Consider the following 18,544-nt stretch of genomic DNA (forward strand, 5'->3'; position numbering starts at 1 on the left):
TCTACAGTAGGACCAACCAGCTATTGATGCTGCAGGAGCAAAGAACATGTAAGCAAATATGTACAGTGAAACACAAAAAAAACAAATCATAAGATGTGAAGTTTTTCAAATAGGAACATTTGAAACTTCAGGCTGATGGTTACCTATTATGCGCATCTCTTTTTATGCTTGTGTATGTTCTTGGGTTTTTGCACACCATCATGTGTAGGTATGAAGAAAGAATCTGGTAGTTCTATTCAGGTGACCCCCTTATGAAAGCAACAACTTTTTGAATAGCACGCCACACCTTGTGATAACCAATGTCAGTTCCAAATTTCTTTTTCATTTCATTTTCTACAAAGGCTGGTGTAACCTCTATCTTTTTGTCTCGAACATGTTCTATAATTTGTTCACTTATAAAATTTGATGTAGCATGCTTATGATCTGATTTTCTTGCATCAACCAAGCATTCATGGATGTTATGATATTTTATCACCCTGAATAGTGTGGAATTTTTTATTCTGGTAGCACGTGCATTCTAACCACATTTGTCCACGATGCATTTCAGCTCGTATCTCTTTGAACATGATCTAACAACAGTGAATTCAACTTTCTGGTTTATCTCCAAGCTACAGAAAAAATTAGTCATGTTTTGTTTGTTCTCAAAAATTGATCCAACTCTTACTTCCTTAGGCAACGCATCGTGCCCAAGTATTTTACATGGTGGAAATTCTTTCAGCTTTCTCCTCACCCTTTTTCTTGATTTCTGAGAAGCATAAGAACTTTCAGCAATTTCTTCAATTCTATCTGATGTTGTCGGTATATTCTCCATGTTTACTTCATCTTCATTGTTGCTTATCATTGCAGAAGGTAACAAAAAGGTTTGTTGGATTGTGTGTTGGTTGTCAATTTGCATTATTAGCTGTCCTTCTTCTTCTTGGTCATCAACAAACTGGTTTGAATTTATTGGAGGGGGGGTAATTGTTGCAGCATTATATATTCTGAAGCAGCTGTAATGTTAGAAGGTTGTAGCTCGTTGTCTACTTCCATTATTGGTTGTCCTACTTCATGTTCAAAAGGTTCTGAATCTATCGCATATGCAAGAGATTGTTTGAATGCTGCAGATTCTGAAGGTTGTATTTTTTCGATGATGAAATGGCAATTCTTGTAGGGTGAATCAGTTGTAAGCAAATATATACAGGTACTGAGTTCTTCATCTGAAGTTACAAGTATTCCTTTGCTTGTATTTAGTTTGATATCAAACCATACTTTTAGTGCATATCTGGTTGAATCAATATCTGCAACTTCACTAATTTTCTTCAGGAAAGTATTGAATGATATGTGCTTATTAAGTAGAACAAGTTTTATATCATGATCCAAGTATTTGAAATCACGAGTCCAACTCCCATTGAAAGTTATAACAATGCAAATCGAACTCATCCTGCAGATACACTTTTAGAGGCAAGTATTAGGAAAGTGAACGTAAGAATTTTTAGGTTGTTTGTGCTGAAATTTTTACAAATGAACTAAATCACTTAGGCATCTTCTGCTGAAATTTTTGGGAAAAAGATGTATGACATAATTAATTAATGCTGCACAGAAAACTTTAGCTTATTAGGTGCAGAAGTTTTTAGAAATAAGCTTAATAACTTCAGCATATCAGCTGAAGTTTTTTTGAAAAAACTGTATGTTAGGGATTCATGAATGCAGGGACAACAACTTCAACTCTTAAGTGCTGAAGATTTTAGAAACGTACTAAATAACTTCAGCACATTGGGCTGAAGTTTTAGCAAATGAATTTAACAAACTTGAGCATGTTTCAACATTAATTGCATAGTATACAGGAGTAACCTACACAATTAAAATAGTAATTATATTGCGTTGGGGGTATGTGTTAGTGTAATAATTACATTCATATCACATTCATGCACGCTTTTCATTAGACAACGTTTAAAATTCCTCTTTGCCTTTTCATATACCATGCGGAAGTTTTTCCCTCCTATATAAGCACGCTATTCCTTGTGAGTTTATTCACTCAAACACATAGATTTTAGCAGACATAAAATACAAAAAGGAGAAAAATGGATTCTGTCATCAGGCAAATAGTGGAAGAAATGAAGCAAAACATTATAGAGGCTTTTGAGTTGAAACTAGATGAGCTCATACACAAGTACGACAGGAAGTTGGAAGAAATTAACAACAAGCTTGATACGCTTGTGATGTATGCAAGATTTGATAATCTTGCTGATAAAGATGCTCGTCCACCTGGTAGTGACGACGACGATAATGATGATGATGATATGGACGATTAGTTTTTCTTTTTGTTATTTATGTAATTTAATGTATCTTTTTTGATGTTTAATGAAATATTTAGTTTTTGTTTTAAGTTTTTTCTGCGTTTTTTTAATATTAATTCTATTCAAACTCGAAAAATAGCAGAGGAAATGAAGTATATAACTTCAGCAGGAATTAACAAAAACTAATCCGAATATTAAACATTTTTTGGTATGAAGTTTTTTCAAAAAATAATAATAAAATAGACAGTGCAAGAGGAAAACTTCAGCTCCTCATGCTAAAGTTTTTAAATATTAACTAAAAAACTTCAGCACTTATGCCGAAGTTTTTTGTGCATTATGAAATTTTAATTGATGTTTTATTTTTTTGGTATGAAGTTTTTCCAAAAAATGAAAATAAAATACATAGTGCAGGAGAAAAACTTCAGCTCCATTAGCCGAAGTTTTTACAGATTAACTAAAAAACTTCAGCACCTGTGCCAAAGTTTTTTATGCAATATGAAATTTTAATTTATGTTTTATTTTTTAACCAGTGTAGGAGGAAAACTTCAGCTCGTCCCGCTGAAGTTTTTAAATATTAACTAAAAAACTTCAGCACCTATGCCGAAGTTTTTTGTGCACAGGTATTTTAAATATTAAAACACTCATATAATATTTTAATATAATTTTTTAGCATATTTGTCGGATTAGAATGTTAGAATTCATCGTCAAACAGATTTAGAATGCAAATTCAGCATATCAGTGAAGTTCGTCAAACAACTTCAATCAGAAAACATATAATTCAAAAACTATTTTGAATTCTGGAAATGAATTTGAATACTTACAATGTATTTGAATTTGAATTTGGAATTTGAATCTGGTTGCGAGAGGCGATCTCAGGAGAGACAGACTGATGGAGGAGATATAGAGGAGATCTGGAATTTGAATCTGGGTATGCTTGATGCAACTTTTATATGTTTTGGAAGTGGTATAATGGTCATATTATTACGGATTTTTTGTTAGTTGGTTACGAAATCAATAGTTTTTAAAAATAGGGTATAGGTTAAAAGGTGGCATAAAAATAGGGTACGACTGCAAATCACCCTTTCAAATCCATGATTGGAAAACACTTTTGATAGTTGGAGAATTGGAGTTATATTTAGATATGAGTTTTCACTTGAAGGAAATCTACTGGACAAGTATGCACTATAAGAAAACTTTAGGGAGGTATGTGCAATTAGCCCAAAAGAAAAAGATAGAAACAACAAAAGTAAAAGACAGTCACATGAGTTTAGCATTTGGTAAGTCAAACTTTTAGCGAAAAAACTCAAATTCGCCGCCAAAATTTGGCGGTCGTTCAAAATTTGAAATTCATATGAAAAAAGCAATAATAGTACAGTATATGCCAATTTCAGGATTTCAATTTCTATCTCCCTCCTCCTCCGCTCTCTCCCTCTCTCTCTTTCTCTCTCTCTCACTCTCTCTGCTCCTATCCCGCTGACCATTAATGGCAATACCATAGCAGAACTGAATATCAGTTTCAGGTATTTCTTCCAAACCCTAATTCACTCTTCAATTCAATAATAGATCCGTTATCTTTTTCTATTTTTTTTCATTTCCTTTCACCAAAGGTGCAAATTCACCTGTCTTAAATCCCATCTGCTCTAATACAGTCCACAGAAAATAATTCAAAATATTCCAGATCTGATAAATTTTGTTTCATGCTCTGTAAGCTGCGGCGTGGGCTAAAATTTTGTATATTATTGAAATTTTTCTTAGTAAGTAGCTGATAGAGTTATGGTGAGAGAACAAAGTATAGAATCATTTTATACCAAATTGCGGGATTCAGCTCTTGCTTCAGCTTCTACGTCGCCGCTGCTAGTTTTCCCCTCAACATCTGATGTTGATTCGCTCTGTGCTCTCAAGATAATAGGACATGTCCTTGAATCTGATTCTGTTAGATATGCTTGTTATCCCGTTTCAAGTTTTAGAGAGATTCATAAGTACACTGGGGATAATCTAGGGTCAGCTGCTGACGAGCCTATTACAATTTTGCTGATTAATTGGGGGTGTCAAAGGGATCTTAAGAAGGTTCTAGAAATTGGTCCCTTAGCACGTGTTTTCGTAGTGGATAGTCATAGACCTATACACTTGCATAATTTGAGTGACCAGAATGACCGGGTTATTGTCCTATATACTAAGGATGATGAGCAGCAGGCTGATTTAGCATATGATTTTGATGTTTCTGCTTTGGCAAATGCTAGTGATTTGAATAGTGATGATGAGTTTGAAGAGGAGTCGGATAGCGAAGATGAAAATGATTGTGAGAGTGAGGAGGAAGATGGAGGTGGGACGAGGAAGAAGAGGAGGGTTTCTCAGGAAAATGAGAGTGACCATACTAAGCTTTTTGGGAAATTAAAGAGGGATTACTATTATATGGGTACCTTCCATGGGAAGCCATCCGGTTGCTTGATGTATGAACTGTCCCATTTTTTGAGAAAGAACACGAATGCATTGCTTTGGTTGGCCTGTGTAGCTTTAACTGATCAGTTTGTTCATGAGAGATTAACTGATGAGCGATATCAAGCTGGGGTAATGGAGCTAGAACAGCATATCAATAGCTCAGGCAATTTGGACTCTATTACCTCAGTAACTCTCAAGGATGGAACGAAGGTCACAGCACCAAATTCTTCGAGGATTGCATATGAGTATGAACCAAGGTTGATGTTGTTACAAGAGTGGAACTTGTTTGATTCAATGCTGTGTTCGTCCTACATCGCAACTAAATTGAAGACATGGAGTGACAATGGGATTAAGAAGATGCAGCTTCTTTTAGCTCGAATGGGTTTTGCACGTGAGGAATGCAAACAAAAGTTTCAGTACATGAGCATTGAAATCAAGAGGAGAATGAAGGACATGTTTGAACAATATCTGCCGGAGTTTGGGCTCACTGATTTCTACTACAGAGGTTTCTTGTTGCTTCATGGGTATAGTTCAAAAGTTTCAGCAGCAGATGTGGTGTATGGGGTTACTGCACTTCTAGAGTCATCTGTGGAGTCAGATGGCTCATGTGCATCCAGACAGTTTGGGGAGGCATATGATGCGTTGTCCTTGACCAAGCTTGAGAAGTTGGAAGCTGGAATGCGACAAGCTATCAAGGTTCAAAGGGCAATTCTTAGACAAGGGAGTGCAGCAATAACCAAGAAAGGTTCTATAAGAAGTGGGAGTAAATTTAGGTGGGTGAAGCTTGAAGACTCGGCAGATGCAAAGCTCCTGTGTCACCCTCAGGCTTTAACTAAATTTGGTTACTTTTTGATGGATGCTCTACGTGAGAAAGGAGCAAGGATGAAACCATTGATCTGTGTTTGCTACACTCAGGAACGAAGCAAAGTGTTGATTGTAGCAATATGTGGGAAGCCACGACTTGGTGCAGTCCAAGGAAATGCGTTTGGGCTTGCGTTCAGTAGTTCGGCTGACGAGACAGGGGCTGAGTTCTTCCATGAACTGTTTGAATCATCGTGGATAGTTTTGGATGCAATTGCTGTCAATTCGTTCATGATCAGGCTAACAGAGAAACTTTTGTGATGAGGTTTACTTGAACATCCTTTCTTTTTACCATTTAACTGTAATTCTGTTCTTGATAGATGTTTTTGTTCACTGTGAGCAAACTCCCTTCCGTTGTACTCATCTAAAATAATTCGTTAGTTATGAATTTAGTTTATATGTATAACCAAGTTGGCTGCTTCTCTTCACTGTTTGTTACAACACTTATTTTCACTTGTATTTAGTTTGATGATGTAGAAGCTACTATCATTTAACATTATGCTTCTAACTCTCTTTGTATGCTGTATGGTCTTCTCACTATTAGACCGTGTACTTGCATAGTAAGTAATTTCATGTATTTTAAAATGAAAAGCTTAGATTTCCTTGGAATCTTTAGATTTTTTTATTATGTAATGCATCTTCCTGATTTTGTCATTCAATTTATTGTTTGACCTGATATTTTTGGGTGAATGAACCACTTACATTTACTTGGGCCTTTACTTCAGCATACTGCCAGTAGATGTGTGAGATTGTTGTCTTGAAATTCTTAATCCTTGTAATTCAGTCCAGCTTTTACTGCAAAAGGTAGTACTAAGAAGAAGCTATTCCCCCTCTCAATTTGGATGGCCTAGCTTGACTAGTAAAAAATAAGCCAATAAAGTTTTCAAGAAGCTACTTTTGAGTTGAATAATAGTAATAGTTGAAATGTATGAATAAAAAGAGTTTAAAAGATGATATAGGGAGAAAAAACCCAGAAATAGTCCCTTAAGTTCTGACCATTACTCGAAGTCATTCCTGTACTTCACATGGATTGTAAATAGTCCTTCAAGTATTCAAAACTAGCACATTTTGATCCTTGTGAAATGTCTGTTAAAAGCTACTTGATCTATCACTGCAAGGGTCACCTTAGCATGATCTCTAGAGCCTAACTTCCTTGGATGCATCAGCAGCTTAGGAGACATTTTCTCTCTGATCCTTCCTAATAGAACCTTCAGAGAGTGTTTTCAAAGAATTCAGCACATTGTGATCTCTGGACGCCAAAGCTTCTCGAGTCATGTTGAGCCTTTTGCCTTTAGAGGCTACTTTCTTCATAGCCTGCGCATTTTTACTTTTCACTTCAGAGGCTTCAGTTGCCTTTATCTTCCTCTTATTCCTTTTCTTAAATTTCTTGGTTATTTGCATTGTACTTCCTTCCAATTCCTCTTCTATTCCCCCCCCCCCCCACCCCCTTCCATTTCCTTCATATTCATCTTCTTCCACTGTGTCTCCTAGGATATCTTTGTATACACCTGTAGCACTTCTCTGATTTCCTCTTCTCCGTTTTTGTCACAATTACCACTAGCATCTTCTTCATTTCTCTTTTTACCACTATTTCAGTTCTCTTTTTCTACACCTCCAGCACCTCTCATTTTCTGCAGTTTTTGTCCATTTTCTTAATTATCATCTCCGCTGTTACCACTATTTCATATATTGTTTTTTGTTAAGAATACTCTCCATTCTGCTTTTCAATTTCGGCTCTTTTCTTCTTATACTGTTGTGCTCACTTCCATTGTCTCTGAAAAATTATGATCAGGCTTTGCATTTTTACCTCCGTTTCAACGCAAGTCTACTCTTAACCTCTAGTTCTGGAGATAACTGTAGTTATGTTAACATTGTTTGTTATTGTTGGTGCCATTTGTTTTTGGACAGCTTCAGCAGCATTGCTTTTTGCGTGCAGATACAGTGTCACCAACTCTACAACTTCAAATCAAAGCATGTTAAAGCTGAAAACATTGCGAGTATATAATGTCTGTTAGATATAAATGGTAATGTTGGGGGTAAGGACAAAATATGCACCAATTTTAAATAGTTGAAGGAATAATAGTGCTCCATGTAGTTGCAGGAAAATAAATAAGCAAGAGAAAGAGAGATTGCAATGGGCAAACACTGGTTAGATTTTGAATTCTCTCCCTTAATCTTGATTTTTTCTAAAGAATAAATCAGACCACGTTTTTATCCTTGTTCAACTGTCTAGTGAGCTCAAGTATGAAGTCTGTTGTGTTTTTTTTTTACCCGATTTTTATGTGCTCTTTTTCATCTTCAACCAAATACTACCCAAACGCCTGTTCAAGGCATGAGAACAATTTCTCTTTTTTCAGTGTAGCAAGAAATTCAACAAAGACACTTTAGTAGCGGAAATAAGAATCCCTAATTTCAGTCAATTAATAATATTTTGTATACGGTCGAGATCGAATGCCTTCGATCTATTTACTTGAGAGGTCGTTCGAAATTCGAGTCCGGGTAAGACCAAGTTCGAGCTCGAGGGACTAGACTCGAGTTCGAAGGCAGGACATGATGCATACCTTGAAATAGTACCGTTATGGGTTTGTACTAGAAAAAGTTAGATTCCTGCCACGTCCTCAAAGTCATGACGCAAATCCTGGAATATGATTGTACGATTCCGTACTAGGCGGTTAGACAGCTGTACCAAGAATATTCCTTAATGTAAATAGAAATATTCCTTATTTAGGGCTCCCATATTATATAAAGGGGACCCCAATCATTTGTAAGATATCTTATGCTTGAGAAAAGAATATACGCTCTACTTTTTGCCTCCTGTTCACCAGAATTGTCATTTAGCTTTGTTGTTCTTACTTTGATTCTCCTACTTCATTTTTCTTATTGCTCTAAGCCACCTCGAGGTTACTAACCTCGAGGTCATTGCTGCTAAGTATCATTGGTTTGATTCACTCTTATCTTTCATTTCTACTTCATATTTCTTGATTATTAATTGGTATTGAACTAAATCACATATCTTTAAAACCACTAATCAAATTTAATTGTTATTCGTATTTTCGAGGTAAACAATTTGGCGCCCATCGTGAGGCTAAAAATAATAGTGATTTATTTCTTTACTGATTCTTGTTACACACGTTTTTACACTTTTTCTTGTCAACATTTTTTGATTCTCAAGCCGAAACATGTCTAGCTCACAAAATGCACCCATTCACGACAACGAAGGTCTTAGAGAAAATAACAACGCAGGAGTCGATGTACCACCGATAAACCTAGGGGAAGTGCCAAATGTGGAACCTGTTGATGTTCGTTCACACATTGCTTTGAATGTAGTTCTGGGCGCAGACCCCGAAGGCGATGTATGCAGGGAAGTCTGGCCTGGTGGCCAAAGAACACAAGGAATGGAAGAAGGAGGAGTCAACTTCCAAGTGATATTCAAGATGCTGCAAGCTCAGCAAGTCGCCATCGCTCAACTTCAAAGTCAGAATAGAACTCCAACACAGCCGAACCAGTGAACACTCGGCGTGCTGAGCCAGCGCTAGAGAGGCCCGATGAAAGTGGTTCGGGGACTGACCCCACGATTATGAGAATGCTCGAGGAACTAACTAAGAGGATCGAGTCTGGAGAAAAGAAAATTGAAGACAACGATAAGAAGGTGGAAACTTATAACTCCCGGGTAGACCAGATATCGGGGGCACCTCCAGTTTTGAAAGGTTTAGACGCCAAAAAGTTAATACAAAAACCATTTCCCCTAAGTGCGGTTCCGATGCCCATCCCCAAGAAGTTTTGCATGCTCGATATAACCAAATATAATGGGACAACCGACCCTAACGAGCATATTACTTCATACACTTACAGAATCAAAGGAAATGATTTGAATGATGATGAAATCAAGTCAATTTTGTTGAAAAAGTTTGGAGAAACACTATCAAAAGGAGCCATGATTTGGTATCACAACTTAGTTCCTAACTCTATTGATTCATTTGCTATGTTAGCAGATGCCTTCGTGAAACCACATGCCGGGGCCTTAAAGGTGGCCTCGAGAAAATCATGCGTCTTCAAGATAAAACAGAGGAGCAACGAGATATTAAGGGAGTTCGTATCTAGGTTCCAGATGGAGCAAATAGAGTTACCGCCGGTCTCGGATGACTGGGCAGTACAAGCTTTCATGCAGGGTTTGAATGAAAGGAGCTCAATTGCATCTCGACAATTAAAGTAGAACTTGATCGAATATCCCGCTGTGACATGGTCGGATGTGCACAATCGTTACCAGTCAAAAATCAGGGTCGAGGACGACCAGTTGAGAACCCCCTCGGGTTCAGTCCATCCTAACAGATTTGCAGCCAAGCCCCCGAGGGACGCATACTGGGAATCGAGATTCAACAAAGAACTATATCAACCATATACCGGTTGAAGGACAAGCGGCCCAAGCCGCAACGCTCCTTGGAATGATCGAGGTCAAAATTCTCGGGGACTCATGAGTAAAAGCGGGTTCAATAAGCACATTGACCTCGCCGAGGCCCCTCGATTATTAGAGTACAACTTCAACATAGATGCATCAGGGATCGTTTTAGCTACTGGGAGAATCAAAGATACCAAGTGGCTTAGGACAATACAGACCGATCCTTCTCAAAGGAACCCAAACTTGATGTGCAAGTATCATGACGCACATGGTCATAGAACAGAAGATCGCAGGCAACTAAGGGAAAAAGTGGCTCGTTTGTTCAACAAGGGCCTCCTTCGAGTATTCCTAAGTGATCGGGCTAAAAATCACTTCAGGGAGAGAGATGCAAGAAAAAATGAACAAGAAGAACCACAATATGTAATCCACATGATCATTGGCGGAGTCGATGTCCCTCAACGACCTGTGTTCAAGCGCACCAAAGTATCAATCACCAAGGAAAAATGGACTCGGAGCTATGTACCCGAGGACATCTTATCATTCTGTGACAAGTAGGGGTGTGCATTCGATTTATCGATTCGATTTTGACCCTTATCGATAATTTCTTATCGATTATGTAAGGCCCCATGAATTTCCTACTCAGAACCCCGAATCCCGTGGTGCCAAGTTAGGCGCGGTTCGAACCTTTTTGGACTGATCTATGCTATAAAAAGTCAAGAAATAATATTTTCCATAAAATGCGATTCTGCGGTCGAGAATGCGGTCGCATATCAGGTATGCGGACCGCATAATCGCCGCAAAGTGAGTCAGTGTGTTGGTCAAATTTGAGGTTAAATATGTGGTCCATTATGCGATTGCATAACCGATATACAGACTGCATAGTCGTCGCATAATTTCCTTGGGATTTTGTAAGGAGCAGTTCTGCGGTGCATTATGCGACCGCAGAACGGGTATGCGGACTGCATTTCTGCTGCATACCCAGACAGAATGTTCAAATTTTGGGAGCACTTTTGCGGTCCATTATGCGGGCCGCATTTCCACTTTGCGATCGCAGACCTGACTCGGGGCTCCAATTTTCTAAATTTTAAACCCGACCCCTTATCGATATATTCGGTGTTATAACTCATTTTGAGCATATTTCCCGATTCTTTTAGAGAGAAAGAGAGAGAGAGAGAGGGTCTTAGAGAGGGAAGTTACTCCATGAAACCTTGCCAAATCTTTGATGATAATCAAGTGAGGGCACCTAAATCTTCATCCCAAGAGGTAAGACTTCATTACCTCAGCTCTTATTCCTATGCTTAGCAATAAGGGATCACTAATGAAGTAATTCATGGGTATAAGAATGAATTTCTTGCATGCATATCACACCATAGAATATTGGGAGGTAGTGAACTAAAAAGAAAGTAATTGGGGTATAAAATGATAGAAATTTCTCTCAAAAGGGCCTAAGATCACAATGCACCTTTAGTGTTTGATAGTATGCTCAAAAAAAGCTAGAATCTCAATATCGTCTCTAATTCTCGGTTTAATTTGTAATTCTTACACAATAGATCGAAGTGCTAAAAGTTCCGGAATTTTGTAAGGAATAAGGAAAGCTTTATTGAGGTATGTATGGCTAAAACCCCGTCTTTTAGAAATTGAGCTTCATCGTTGGTTGTGTGAGTACGGTAAGATTAAATTGAATTGTTGTATTGATTACTATTTCACTTGACTTGGTGATGCAACCTTATATGCGTGGAAACTGTGTCTCAAATTGATTAACGTGCTATTCTTGATAATTTGAAAAGGTGCAAGGACTATGAATCATGTATCGAAATGCTTACTTAGATTGAAATTGAAGTGCATTGTTATGCCATTTACATGAAGTCTCATATACTCCTACAACCTTATTTGCTCTTGTGTGCCATACTCTCTTGAATTACAAACCTAATGTTGAAAATGGGAACAATGTGAAACGTGAATTGTGAAATGTGAAAATTGTGGCCCCAAGTGCCGGTAAACTAATACATGTGTAACCAAAGATTGGAGTGAGATGAATAATGGAAAATGGTAACGCCTCGGTAAGGCGGCCTAGCCGATCGGGCCGTAATCCGACGCCATGACATATACATATGGCAGTTATGCATTGATGATTGAAACTGGAAAGTGTGAATAGAATATTGGTAACGTCTCCGAGAGACAGCCTAGCCGATCGGGTCGATATCGAACTCCGTTCAAGATAGCGGTGGTAATTTGAACGAAGTGGAACAGTATGAAATGCCCAACTAAAGGCTATGGAAACATGATGTGAAGGTTGTGTAATTCTTTCATGTTGATAATGTTGTGATCGTTTAAAGTTTTGGAGTGATACCTGTGATTTCTTTATTTGTGTATGAAAGTTTTTTCTAATTTGATGGTGTTTAGTTATACATACTAGTACTACTCCATGGTACTAACGTCTCTTTTACCGGGGGCGCTACATTTTTTTAAATGAATGTAGGTGGCTCCATAGCGGATGGTGCCGGTCGTGTGTAGCGAAGCATCCCTTTTCTCAAGATCTTGGTGAGCCCCTTTCTCCTTCAAGGGGCTATATTGTATATCTTTGTATTGTGGACTTTCACTTTTGAGGTATAGCCGGGGCCTTGTTGCTGGCATTGTCAAACTCATCGTTTGTATCCTAGAGGCTCCGTAGACATATGTATGGGTTATGTACGGGGGTTGTATGGGTCTACGAACCATGCTGTAATTCTAAACTTATATTGCCTATAAATTGTAACTCTATGGGGATCTTGGAAACTAACTCATCTACGGTTTAAAGTGGTATTTAAAATGAACTATCAATGTAGAATGTGTTGTCTTTCCCCGTCTAAATAGATAAACAAAAGTATGGTTTCTTTATTCATATCGAGGTGGGTAGGAAGTGTATGGTAAGACTTGCTCAGTTGGGTTCACTCAATTGAGCGCCGGTCGCACCTCCCGAGGTTGGGGCATGACAAATTATCGATTTGTACATATGCCTATCATTATCGTTTCAATAAGGTTTCAATTTTTTGATTTCGGTTTATCAATTTTTGGGGCTTATCGATTCGGTTATCAATTATACCAATAAGAAAATTTGAGGGATTCCACGGAAAGTATATCGCTATAAACACGCCTAACTAATATGGACAAAATGAAGCTAAAATAAGAATAACACCGTTTATAACATAAAAATTATGTCAACAAGCACATGCAACAAAACTAAAGTAAGGGATCAAATGTATGCCACCAACACTCCAACGGTATATAAAAAAAATCATCACGGCTAATTCTGTTTTCCATTAATTTGAACTTCATTCCCTTGAGCTTTAAATATGATCATTCCTTAATGTGGTATCCCTTGCTGAAAGTCCTAACCTTTAAACCTGGAAGAAATTAAGAAAAATATTAAGAACTTTGTAATACATCACATTCTTTTGCAGGTATATTATTTAAAATGGAGAACTTACATAGTAGCTAACAAACTCTAGCAAATATCGTCGGTGGAAGTTTCTTTGCCAATATTACTAAAATCTAATAAGAATATATATTAACAAGTCAAGCAATTAATATATTATTTAACTATCTTAAGCAATACAATAAAATTAATTAAATATACATACCTTCCTCGAGTGTCTCAAGAAAATCTAAATCTTCCTCAACATTTACAGGAAGCGATTCACCCTGAAGTGAATCTTGAAGGCACACTAGAGTTTCAACCCTCCGGTACTAAATGCACTTTCAGATGCCACACTTGAAATGGGAATATCAAGCAAGAATAGGAAATCTAGGTGAGTTCACCTTCCACCAAGCCAAGATATCAAAGTCCGATATTGCATTTTCAGGATCTTCTGAAAGATACTTTTCTAATTCTATTTTAGAATCTACACCTACACTTGCAGCTTTATGTTTCCTTATTTCATCTAAAAGTTCACCTAAACCAGGAGTTGAAGTTTCCATTGTGCTGAATGAAGAGCTTGGCAAAGAGGTAGAAACTTTACCACCAGTATCTTTTGAAACCGACTTAGAGACATACTCATTAAACAATGAACTCATATAAGTATGAACCTCTATTTCAATAATTGTCCTTTCATCTCCAAACATCTTCTTAAGACAAAACTAACAGTAGTAAACTTGTAGCGAGGATCCAAAACACAAGCAATGAAAATCATTTTGTTCATTTTTTTTGGTTCACCCCAATACTTCTCAAATGTTTTCCATATACTTGATGCCATCTCACTCAAAAGTTCATCTTCAATTGTTATTAATCGATTTAAGTAAACATCAACTTGACTAATTTCAAGAAAATGGACATTTGATCTTACATAAAGTGATTCGGACACCTTCAAAGTGAGATTATAAAATATTTCAAGAAATTGTGCAATTCTCTTTACATCATCCCAATCAGTTATTGTAAGCATACCTACATGCTTTCCATCTGAAATAACATCAAACATAAGATAACGCGATAAGCCAGTATCACGATCAGAATATTCTTTAATTGCACGCTCATATTCAATAGCCCTGCTCAACATCAAGTAGGTGGAATTTCACCTTGTAAGAACATCTAAGCATAAAGAATTCTTGAAAATATTTTTACTTTCACAACATTCCTGAAACTTCCTCAACCTAGCAGTAGACTGTCTAATGTATCTGACTGCACATCTAACACGAGCAATAGAAATACCCGACTCTTTTAAACCATCTTTCACAATAAGATTTACAATATGAGCCATGCATCTCACGTGAAGGTGTTGGCCATTCATGGAATTGGTTCCCCAATCATCTAATTTGTCAGACAACTTCCCCATGGTCATATCATTTGAACTAGCATTGTCAACTATGACAGTGAAAATCTTTTGCAAACCCCACTCACACAAATAATCGATAATACATATTGCCATATCTTTACCTTTATGACTAGTAATTGGAGAAAAGTTAATAATTCTTTTATGCATAATCCATTCACTATCAATCCAATGGGCTGTGATGCACATATAGTTAATATTTTAAATAGAAGTCCATGTATTAGTGGTAAGACTTACTCTTTGACTTGTTCCTTTAAGAAACTTCATTAATTTATTTTTTTCCACATTAAAAAGAGCAAAACAATCCTGTGTAACAGTAGTACGGGAAGGAATATGAAAACAAGGTTGTGCTACTTTCATAAAGTTTCTAAAGCCTTCCTTCTCAACAAAACTAAATAGAAGTTCATCAACAATCACCATACGACACAAATCCATCCTACACTCTTCTTGATCAAATTTCCATGGAACAAGATCACCTTTATTACCCCCGGTAATGCTTGATATTGTAATAGTTTTTGACCTTTTTCAACTTTATAAAGATTCCTTGGACATTTACTGGTATGACTATTCATTTGTGTCGTACTTTTGCCTTTTGTCTCAAAATATTCTTGTCCACAATATCTACATACATATTATTATTTCCTTTAGTATCAACTTTTTCTTCAAAAAACTCCCATGCCCGAGATCGTTTCTTCCTTTGTTTTGTAACTGTCGTGTGAGTAGTTGCAGCAGTAGATTCAGAACCTCTCATCAACCACTTTATCAATTTTATCATTTTCAGCTATGTGAACTGAATGAAGAATGTAACTTACAGTCTTAACGAGTTGAATGAAGCAGAGCAAGACGAACTCAACACTCCTCGCTCTTAGCCTAAAAATTATGGTTGGAAAGAAATCAATTTAAGGAAGGTACTTATCCAACAAAAGAAAGGGAATTTAATAGTAATACTTAATAGTAATTATACGGCTGCCAGGGGTGGATTTCTTATCTGATTGAGTAGTTTTGATCTCTAAGCTGTGATCAATGCTCAGTATATGATGGAAATGCTCTCTTTTTGTTTGGAAAAAATATAGAATCCGATGAGAGCGCAATTAGTGATGCAAAATGATCAGAGTAAGTTCAGATAAGAATTATAAGGTTCTTTCTAGTTACTATCTTCCAAAGAAAAAATGTATAAACAAGCATGACATAAAGAAAAAGGAAATGCAACAACCTAATCTGGCTATTGTTTTCTTTGACATCTTGTATGTAAACAACAGAAGAATATATGTACAAACTCATAACACTTATCATAAAATTTCCCACCGGGAAAATGGGTTCATCACAAATCCAAAATACAACATTATTAAAATAAAGTTGATCTTTTTTTTATCAATCTTGGAGAGAATAAAACAGAAAAACACAAATAGCGAAAATCTAAACAATATTCACCTCTAGGCCAAAGAACCAAGAGAGAGTCAATAGGAAAATGACATTATGCAAATAAGCTAAATGAACGTGTAATCAACTTCAAGGAACATAATTTACATTACCAACATAAAAAAATCAAATGATCAAGAAAATATATTGAGAAGGTAAAAGTGTAATACATGTGAAAGAAGAACCAAGTAAGTAGAAAGTTAAGAAAAACTATGAGCTCTAAAGGGGCAGGCAGAATGGGTAAAAGTGGCGTTGAAAAATAAGGGTAGAGGCAATAATAGGGTTAGGGACTTAGGGTAAAGGAAAAGGTATTATAGAATACGGGTATATTTATCTTTTTAGTATATCTTATTGGTTTATCGATAAACCGATAACTGAAGAGGATAAAATCGAAATCGAAATCGATAACTTGATATGGAAAATTTCGAAATCGAAATCGAAATCGATAAATCGATAAACCGATATCGACAAACCGATAACAAAAAATCGATTCGATTTATCGATAAACCGATTCGAATGCACACCCCTAGTGACGAGCAAGCAGAAGGCATATCTCAGCCTCACAACAAAGCCCTGGTAATTGTCACACCTCCTTTTTCTACCCCGGAAGGGGTATAAGGGAGTTTTTTCAATTAAAGTGAAAATCGAGACGGGATTATTATGTTTATTCAGAGTCGTCACTTGGGATAATTTATGGTGTCCCAAGTCACCGGTTCAAATCCCAAATTGAGAAAAGATTGATTCTGTTCTATAGTCCGCAAACATAAAAATTCGGGTAAGGAATTCTGTTAACCCGGGAGAAGGTGTTAGGCATTCCCAGTTCCGTGGTTCTAGCACGGTCGCTCAACTATTATTATTGGCTCAATTATCTGATTTAATTACACATTAAAAACCTACGTGCCCTTTTTAACCTTTTAGCCGCTTTTAATATTTCAGGAAATTTCAAGGTTATTTAAAACACATCACAAGCCACGCTACATGAAATGCACCCGTGATTCACGGCACGTTCTATTTAACCTTGTTGGAAATTAAAACCGGGCCACAAGAAATGTACCCCCGAATTTTAGTAATAGCCGTGATAATTATATAATCAACGCTCCTAAAGCAAACTACGAAGTTTATTTTTAATAACTAAATTATAACATTTGTGAGGGCCATAAATGATTTAATTTTGCTTATGGCACGCCTCAAGTCTCTTTCTTCAAGTGATTTCTTGATCGAGTCTTATGAAGGCCATAAATTATAGGTCTTGTTTGATATAGCACACCTCAATCTAATTAAAATAGTCATGCTTAATAAAGAGGTCTAAATAAGTTTGAATTCTTGTCTAAATTAAATTTTATCTAACATTACTATAAACAGCCTATGCAAAGTACCATACTAACTTAACGTTTGGGGGGGGGGGAACAAGTTGCAGACTTGCAGTAACAACAGACGACATTTAAAGGGGAATTGGGCTCAAGATGAGGCCCGAGACTAATCGGGATCAGCAAAGGCATTTGGGCAGAACTGGGCCAACTACAAGGCCCAGTTGTGAGACTTGCTGCAATAGCTTGAAACAAAAATGACCACATGAACATCTTGAGCTCAGGTAATGCATTAAACGAAACTTCACAGGGGAAACGAAACAACTACACCAAAGCTGAAGGACTTAGCTTGATACTGGGCTACTCGATTTGGGCCTATGTTAAGTCCCATTCGAAACCCAACAACCGTGTTAACCCATGACAGCCCAAGTCACTTTGAACAATTTTAATCATATTAAAAGCATAGCTTGAGATTAAATATGCTAAAAATGCAACATTTAAAACTTTCCTTAGTCAAAAAATCACAACAGCATAATAAACAAGTTTTGAGAATCACAACACCTAAATAACCATATTATGAACTTAAAAATCAATGTTACTATTCATACTAACAACATGATCCTAGATTATGAAACTACTTGTTAATATTACAATGGTCCCAATAAGCATGCTATTAATCTCGACAAAGGGTCAATTTCTGAAATTCACTCAAAGATTAACATTAGATCTACACCTATCATCATGCTTAACAATACAACCACATGAGTTTACATTCAACAAACCTTTGAAAAACAATCCCGAATAATTACAATTACTAAGTATAGCAAATTTTTAAACACTTATGAATGAGCTAAAAACAACCTAAATGGTTAAACCATCCACATATACTAAGTTAGCGTTGACAATACTTAAACAAAGCTGAAACAATATCATGAACAATAGAAGAGAAGGATTTAGCCAAATGAACAAGAGAGTCCCATTCCAAATCAGCAAATTACAAGCCCATTTTATCACTTCAAGCTCATGAATATACCTAGAACA

General features: G+C 36.7%; 1 protein-coding gene across 1 annotated transcript; it reads left to right on the plus strand.

The window, feature by feature from the left end:
• Nucleotides 1–3,652: 3,652 nt before the first annotated feature.
• LOC107792112 (uncharacterized) lies at nt 3,653–6,075 on the plus strand. The gene has a single exon (XM_075244914.1). It carries the CDS (start codon nt 4,050–4,052, stop codon nt 5,835–5,837), a length of 1,788 nt encoding a protein of 595 aa, XP_075101015.1. The 5' UTR covers nt 3,653–4,049; the 3' UTR covers nt 5,838–6,075.
• The last annotated feature ends 12,469 nt before the right edge of the window (nt 6,076–18,544 follow it).

Source organism: Nicotiana tabacum, chromosome 22 (assembly GCF_000715075.1).
Source record: "Nicotiana tabacum cultivar K326 chromosome 22, ASM71507v2, whole genome shotgun sequence".
Lineage (NCBI taxonomy): Eukaryota > Viridiplantae > Streptophyta > Magnoliopsida > Solanales > Solanaceae > Nicotiana > Nicotiana tabacum.